At 45.1% G+C, this 8,962-nt stretch overlaps 1 protein-coding gene across 1 annotated transcript in view; it reads right to left on the minus strand.

Annotated features, from left to right (window-relative positions):
• The window catches only part of LOC143285650 (putative G-protein coupled receptor B0563.6), a 29,788-nt gene that overhangs the window by 17,407 nt on the left and 3,419 nt on the right, over positions 1-8,962 (minus strand). Inside the window, exons 2-3 of the mRNA XM_076593046.1 lie at positions 3,995-4,278; positions 1,067-1,316 (exon numbers count right to left, since the gene is read on the minus strand). Of these exons, the coding sequence (XP_076449161.1) occupies positions 1,067-1,316; positions 3,995-4,278 (534 nt within the window). The remainder of the gene's footprint in view (positions 1-1,066; positions 1,317-3,994; positions 4,279-8,962) is intronic.

Below are 8,962 nucleotides of genomic sequence, written 5' to 3' on the forward strand. Positions count from 1 at the left end.
TTACAATCATTATCGTCGTCACCTTTGTCATCATCATTGTTTACAATCATTATCGTTGTCACCTTTGTCATTATTGTTTATACTCATTATCGTCGTCACTTTTGTCATCATCATTGTTTACAATCATTATCGTTGTCACCTTTGTCATCATCATTGTTTACAATCATTATCGTTGTCACCTTTGTCATCATCATTGTTTACAATCATTATCGTTGTCACCTTTGTCATCATTGTTTATAATCATCATCGTCGTCACCTTTGTCATCATTGTTTACAATCATTATCGTCGTCACCTTTGTCATCATTGTTTTCAGTCATTATCGTCTTCACCTTTGTCAACATTGTTTTCAGCCATCATCGTTGTCACCTTTGTAATCATTGTTTTCAGTCAATATTGTCGTCACCTTTACATTTACTATCGTCGTCACCTTTGTCATCATTGCTTGCAATCAGTATCGTGGTCACCTTTACAATCATTATCGTCGTCACCTTTACAATCATTATCGTCGTCACCTTTACAATCATTATCGTCGTCACCTTTGTGATCATTGTTTACAATCATTATCGTCGTCACCTTTGTCATCATCACTGCTTACAATCATTATCGTCGTCACCTTTGTCATCATCACTGCTTACAATCATTATCGTCGTCACCTTTGTCATCATCATTGCTTACAATCATTATCGTCGTCACCTTTGTCATCATCATTGCTTACAATCATTATCGTCGTCACCTTTGTCATCATCATTGCTTACAATCATTATCGTCGTCACCTTTGTCATCATCACTGCTTACAATCATTATCGTCGTCACCTTTGTCATCATCACTGCTTACAATCATTATCGTCGTCACCTTTGTCATCATCATTGCTTACAATCATTATCGTCGTCACCTTTGTCATCATCACTGCTTACAATCATTATCGTCGCTCCCCTCAAAACGCAACAGCCCGACCATCCCCTCCTCCCTCACATCCCCCCCCCCCGGCCCCCCCCCGGCCGCCCCCCCCCCCATCCCCGAGTCCCCCCCGCCGCCTCCCCCCCCCCCTTCCTCCCCTCCCTCACCTTCTTGTTGACGGCGCTGTAGCGGAAGTGGGTGGGCCTGAGCTGCAGCTTGCCCTGGTCGTTGGGCAGGACCCGGTAGTAGAGGAACCGGGGCACGTTGACCAGGCTGATGACCCCCAGCAGCACGGTCGTCTTGACCTTGGCGCGGAAGGGCGTGCAGGCGTCACGTGCCCACAGCGGCTTCTTGACGAACAGGAAGCGCTCCATGGTCATGACGATCACCGTCCACGTGCTGGCGTTGTTGCAGATGCTGCGGGCAGGGGGGAGGGTGGGGGTGTAGGTGGGGGGGGGGGGGGGGTTGTCATCGTTTGTTTGTTATCGTCGTCGTCATTGCCGTTATCGCCATTGTCATTGTCATCATTGTCGTCGTCTTTTTTCCGTCGTCATCGTCCTAGCCTCGTCGTCATCACCTTCATCACTATTTTCAGGTGACACCCATAGTGATCGTCGTCGTCTTCGTCTACGTCATCATCATTATCGTCGTCATCATCACCTTTATCACTATTTTCAGATGACACCTATCGTGATCGTCGTCATCTTCGTCTACGTCATTGTCACAACTTGTGACGACAGTTAGGGCGTGTGGCCCGTCTTCGTTTTTCTCCCCCCCCCCCCCCCCCCCCCCTCTTTCACTTTCCTTCCTTCTCCCATCCTTCAGTTCGGGTAGAAGTCTTGATTTGCGCACGAACCACGTGCATGCATATTACTCGCTCACCTGAGCGAATATGAAATATTGTTGGGCAGCAACAATATTCGAGGCTTTTGCAGCCCGACTGCCGTAGTGTACGGGTCGTTCCTGTTGTTGGTGGGGTAGCTACCCCGACATCTAGGCACCATACGAAGTGAGGACCGGCTGTTCTCCATGGGAGCCACTTCTGTGTTTCTTCGTCTGTCTTCGTCGTCGTCGTGTCTTTGTGGTGGTCGTTAGTGTACGCCACCTGTGGCAGGTAAGAAGCCACTTGTCTATTTAGCTTGGTTGTACTTCTGTCAGGGATGTAGGTGTGTAAAGATGTTCGACAAGAAAGAAAGCTGTACGTTAGGTTTTGACACAATCTATTTCGTTAATTACTCGTGTGCTACCACCGAGTGAATATGTACTTTTTCTTGTGTCGGCTAATATTTTTGCCAATTTTATGGTTATTGAGTTTTAAAATGATACGATTTTACCTTAGTTCACTGTTGGGTAAAATTGGGCGTTGGCTCTGTATGATAGGTGTAGAGTGCGAGTGCCGTATATTACTCCTATAATTCGTCTTGTCAATGGAATTATATTCCAGGTTTTCATTTTGAATGTGCTGTACATTTGTTTTTTGTTAATTATATCGTTAGAATTAGTATTGCTCAGTACGGGGGGAACATTCCGTAATGTTCCAGCTCTCGCTGTGTGCTGTGTGTCCCGGGCCTTTCGTCTGGTGACCCAGATCTTCGCCCCTCCTGCCCTGTGACTGCTGTCCTGGGTCTTCGCCCCTTTCTGCCCTGTGACTGGTGTCCTGGGTGTTCGTCCCCTCCTGCCCTGTGACTGCTGTCCTGGATCTTCGCCCCTTTCTGCCCTGTGACTGGTGTCCGGGGTGTTCGTCCCCTCCTGCCCTGTGACTGCTGTCCTGGGTCTTCGCCCCTTCCTGCCCTGTGACTGCTGTCCTGGGTCTTCGCCCCTTCCTGCCCTGTGACTGGTGTCCTGGGTGTTCGTCCCCTCCTGCCCTGTGACTGCTGTCCTGGGTCTTCGCCCCTTCCTGCCCTGTGACTGGTGTCCTGTGTTCCGGGCCTTTTGACTTGCAGCCTGGTCCATTGCTTGGCATTGTATGCCGAGTCCTGGCACCTAGGCCTTTTGACCGGGGGCTTGTGCCTTGGGTCGAACCCGCCGAAGTTTGTGTGGGCCGTGTGTCAGTTTTTTTGTTTTTGTTGTTTTCCTCTTAAGAGGAAAACTTCCTGAACCCGCCAAAGACTAAAGCATCTGTGTACCAGTCCTGGTTTTGGGGGTGATTTGCTTCTCCTTGAGTGTGTGTGTGGAAAATTGCTTTTGATTACATTTGGGAGAATCCGTAGTTTTGTATACGACTTCTGTTCGTGTTTTTTTTGTTGAAGTTATAGTATATGGTTGTTTTGTTGTTGTTTTTTTGCAAGTATAGGCTGTGTGGGTAAGGTTGCGTGAGTGGGATAGACAGAGCGGAAGAGAATAAATTTTGTGTGGACGAGAAATATCTGTATTCTGTGTTTGTGTTGTCGGGTGAATTGGGTTGGGCGTTAGGTTTTAAAATAGTTCTCGACCTCTTCCCTAGGGGGGTCGTGACAGTCATCATCATCATGGTCGTCGTCGTCGTCAACATCACCTTCATCACAATTTTCAAGTGAAACGGTGATGACAATAAGATGTTTGTGTGAAGTCCAAAATAATGATAAGGATGATGAGAAGAGTTTAGAATTCAGAAGGCGGAGAAGCAGTCTTAGTAATTGTAGTCGTCCCTTTTTCTTCTTCGTCGTCGTCTTCATAGTAGTAGTAGTAGTAGTAGTAGTAGTAGTAGTAGTAGTAGTAGTAGAAGCAGTTGTTGTTGTTGTCGTTGTTGCTTTAGATGTAGTAGTTGTAATCGTAGAGTAGTAGTAGTTGTTGTTCTTGTTTTTGAGGTGGTGGTGATGGTGGTGGTTGTAACAGTAGAAATTGATGATGATGATAATGACGATTGCTCTACACACACACACACACACACACACACACACACACACACACACACACACACACACACACACGCACACACACACCGCCAAACCACCACCACTACCACCCTCCCACACACACACACCTCTACACACACACACACACACACACCACACACACACACACACCACCACCACCACCCGCACACCCCTCTCCAATCCCCCCCTCCCACACACATACACACACACACAAACCCATCTACACACACGCACACACACCTGGTAATGGGCAAGAAGAAGTGAGCCCCATAGAAGACGCCGAAGTCCCTGGCTGCAGATCCGTCACTGGTGATGTATCCGCTGTGCTCGGGGCGCGTGGTGAAGACGAGGAAGATGGCCGTCAGCAGCAGGGCCAGGAAGTCAAAGAGCGACAGGGCCCGCAGGTACACGTAGGGAGACTCCTTCAGCCCCCGCTCCGTCAGCACCAGCAGGTTGAGCACGTTCAGCACGATGCCCACGCTACAGATCACCGGGGTCAGCTTGAACTCCAGGACCTCCGCCACCTGCAACCTCACAGAGGGTCATCCAGCATGCACAGCGTGGCTACGATCACCAGTTTTCACTTTCAGTTTCTCAAGGAGGCGTCACTGCGTTCGGACAAATCCATATACGCTACACCACATCTGCTAGGCAGATGCCTGACCAGCAGCGTAACCCAACGCGCTTAGTCAGGCCTTGAGTGCATGTTTGTGTGTTTATGTATCTATCAGAGTGGACTTCGCTTCACATTAATTGTTGCCAGAGGACAACACTTTTGTTGCCATGGGTTCTTTTTCAGTGCGCAAAGTACTTGCTGCACACGGGACCTCGGTTTATCGTCTCACCCGAAAGGCTTTCTTTCTATGATTAACATCAAACACGAAATATATAAGATCGCTGTAAAGCCATGTGTCATCAACAAAACCTAGCATGGAATAAAATGAAATGTAATCTGCGAGGGTCATTCAATAAATAAGGTGAATTTTTCGGTATAAGGACTTCTAATACAGATAGAAGCTTACTTCTTTTTTTTTCAACATAGTCTCCCAGCACTGTCACACACTTTTCCCATCTGTGCACAAGCTTCCGTATTCCCTCAGCGTAAAAATCTTTGGACTGATGTCTCAGCCAGTCGCTCACAACACTTTTGACTTCATCGTCACTTTCAAACTTCGTGCCTCTCGTGAACGCTTTCAAGGGACCAAACAGGTGAAAGTCTGAAGGGGCAAGGTCTGGGCTGTAAGGGGGATGAGGGAGCAGTTCCCAGCCCAGCTCGTTGATGGTCATTGACTGATTCGATCACCTCAGGAGACCTCACTTCTGTAGGCCTTCCAGGCCTGTCTTCATTGTCAACACTGCTCCGTCCTTCTTTAAACAATTTAGCCCACTTGTAGACATTTTTTCGGCTGAAACATGTGGCACCATACACAGTTGACATTCTCCTATGAATTTCAACTGGTTTGCACCCTTCAGCAACCAAAACTTGATAACTGACCGCTGTTCAATCCTGGAGCATGCTTCTTGGTCGGCCATCTTTGTTAATCGCCAAAACTCTCAAAGTTTTTTTTAATCTGCAAAACAAATTAAATCCATGTGAAAAAGAAGTAAAACAAAATTTTTTTTTTAAAGTAAGCTTCTATCTGTATTAGAAGTCCTTATACCGAAAAATTCACCTTATTTATTGAATGACCCTCGTATTATGATATAATATGATGTAATATGATATGATATAATATATTAAAACTGTTGTGACAGCTGGTGTCATCAACAGGCACAATAAAAAAAAACAAGAGGCAAAGCCTTCAAGACTCACTTGTGCTTCACGCTTTATCCAGTAAAGGAATCATTAGGAGGAGAGAAAAAAAGAGATTTTAAAATTGGTTGAAAAGTGCTCTGTATTAAATATGATGGATAAGCTTGGGAGAAGAAAAAGAAAAGAAAAGAAAAAATGTAATGTTTAAGATGAAAAAGATTAGTTTAAAGCAAATTAAGTCCCCTAGCATTAATTACAGAGTAACTTCCCTTTTTTACTATCTGCACCAAAACGTTTGCAAAATAAATAAAACTTCCATGCTTAGCAAAAGAAGTTCCTGTTTGAACAAAAAAAATGATAATAATGACTGCTCTTGTTGTTGTGTCAGAATATCAGATCAAAGTGCCAAGTTTGGAGAATACAAAAAATATAAATATAACAGTAAATGCAGTTTGCATATAATTAGGCTTCTTTTTTTGTGGCCCATCCCAGAGGTGCAATATTGTTTTAAACAAGATAACTGGAAAGAACTGAATTTTTCCTATTTTTATGCCTAATTTGGTGTCAACTGACAAAGTATTTGCAGAAAAAATGTCAATGTTAAAGTTTACCACGGACACACACACACACACACACACAACCGAACACCGGGTTAAAACATAGACTCACTTTGTTTACACAAGTGAGTCAAAAATTCAAACCCTAATGGAATAAATTTAGATTAAAGCTGCAGAAAAATGTTACTTTTCAGTTTTTCAATGCACGTGGTAGACGATCAACACGTGCAAACGCAGGGACTGTGTGGCAGTGCAGTGTAACTCGTTCAGCTGTGTGCAATCGTCGGACAGGGAAGAAAACTTGTGCTGTTTGTGTCGTGGTGAAAGAGTATGAGCCTGGTATCGGGAACACGAGTGCATGAGGTGAGAAATGTCAAGCAAGTAAAGGAGCAGTCAAGCAAGCAAGCAAGCAAGCAAGGTTACAATCAGTCTATCGACATCAGCTTGCATTTAAAGATGTCAACTTCCTACGTTTTGGGGCAGTGGTAGACAGCCTGAAGATCCATCAATCAGTGATTCGATCACTAAAGTCGACCAACTAACTAACCAATCGATCGACCAACTGACACATCAACCTATCAACTATTCACTCAATCTGTCGACCGGACAATCACCCCTTCATTCCAGTGAAAATTTCTGTTTCTGAAAAAAGTGAAACGTGTGAACGGATTGATCCCGGGCTTCATGGAGCGCCAGGGAAAGATAGAAGAGGATTACTGTCAGAGGACAATGCCCCAGGCGACACGAGCACGGTCTGTCCTGCAGTCAGTGCTACCTGAGGCCACCCTCCGGTCTTTGCAGGATATGTTGTTGGTTCCAGAAACGCCTGCTTTCGTCGCAGATGACTTCAGCATGCTTTGCTGACCAAGCCTTGAGACCAGCCAGTCCACTATGACGGCTGCTGAACGCAGGTGGCTGTCACACTGTTCTGGTCATCCTGGCAGCATGATGGGGTGAAGGGGGGGTTGTGGGGGGGGGGGGTGGAACACTTCCCACCACTTGAAAATGTTCAGTTCTCCAGGTCAGTGTCGCCATTCCAAAACTCATCTCCGTGTTCCTATCACGCGTAGAGTCATCAAAATACGTTGTCTGAAACGATGTTTCTTTCCTTATGTGCCTGTGATATATATTACCAACCCCCAACCCCCACCCAACCAATCCCCCCAAATCCTGAAGAGTTAAAGATCAAAATTAAGTTTGAAAACTACCCGTTGACAATCCTACATACCAGTGTCGAAAGAAAGAAATACTCCTCCGTAAATAAGCTCGCGTGCAAATAAGAGTTACAAACACTGATCGAAAGGTTTCAAAGCACGTAAGAGTTACGAACACTGAACGAAAGGTTTCAAAGCACGTAAGATTTCAAAGCACGAAAGAGTTACGAACACTGAACGAAAGGTTTCAAAGCACGTGAGATTTCAAAGCACTAAAGAGTTACGAACACTGAACGAAAGGTTTCAAAGCACGTAAGAGTTACGAACACTGAACAAAAGGTTTCAAAGCACGTAAGAGTTACAAACACTGATCGAAAGGTTTCAAAGCACGTGAGAGTTACAAACACTGATCGAAAAGTTTCAAAGCATGTAAGCGTTACGAACACTGAACGAACGGTCTCACATTCAAGACACGCACGAATCGGCCAGTGCGTTCAGGGACACTTGCCATTGCTCATTGTCACGCGTGTCACCCATTGGCACATTCCGTAACTTTGCAACACGTGCAACACCACACGAAACATAGACTTTTGATAAAACTGCCGTGAAGCCGAACCTGTCGCGTTTTTTTCCCCCCGAGTTTATAAATCACACGTAGTACATGAGCACCACGTGCAAAAAAAACGATCACGTGACAGTGAGCAAAGTACACATGTGTGCAGTCGTCTGACAGGGGAGACAGAATTGTGCAGTGTCAGTGTTGTGCTGAAAGAGTTTGTTACGGTCTTCAAGGTTTCGGGGATTGTGCAGGCACACAGCCCAGTGTGTGAGGCGATGATAGGACAAGGACGACCTCCCAGTGGTGCAGTGTGCCCACTGAATCACAGCAGACAAGTGACGGAGGGTGTGGGGCATCACCTAACTCAGCGTCCTCCATTCTGGGTCCGGTTCAAACGACAAATTTCCACCGCTTTCTCCTACAGTGCAGTCATGTGTGAAGTGACACGTGAGAATCAACCCATCTAATCGCGAGGTATGCTTAACTGAATTAAATCAAATCAAATTATGTTAAATTAGATTAAATTGAAATAATTCAAATTAAATCTAATCAAAATCAATGTGCAATGACACTTACATGAACACGAACTGACACATTTCGAATCAAGCCCGCCTTGGTTGTTTCGTTATTGTTGTTTTTTTTTTGTTTTAATTTTGTTGGGGGCTTTGGTTTTGTTGGTTTTGGGGTTTTTTGGGGGTTTTTTGTTGTTTGTTGTTGTTGGTTTTGGGGGTGTTTTTTTTTTGTTTTTGTTTTTTTTTGTTTGTTTGTTTTTGCCTCTGCATGATTTTGAGAGAGAGAAAAAGGCCCGGAAAAAGCGACTCTGTGATCAGCACTGACGGAATGAACGCTTTACTGCAGGCATTGTGGACCTGACGAGACAGCTGAACATCAATGTGTCCACTAAATGTTTATCAACATTCAGTACAATAACCCTTGAAAATAAGAAAAGCGTCGAAGAGCACATGAAATGGTCACAACTTTCACTGTAGGTAACGTTGCTTCAAATGTGCATGAAAAGTGACGTAAAAATAGATCCCTAGGATACAGGATATATGAAAATTAATGGGAAATCATTTGGCCTAGAGCAATGTGTCTTTACCCGAGACTGTGTGAACAGGCCCACATATCTGGCTTTGTCGAGTACAGTCTGAGTTGGCCTTGTTTGAGTGACTGGCTGTTGGTTCG

The sequence above is a fragment of the Babylonia areolata genome, chromosome 9 (assembly GCF_041734735.1).
Source record: "Babylonia areolata isolate BAREFJ2019XMU chromosome 9, ASM4173473v1, whole genome shotgun sequence".
Classification (NCBI taxonomy): Eukaryota; Metazoa; Mollusca; class Gastropoda; order Neogastropoda; family Buccinidae; genus Babylonia; species Babylonia areolata.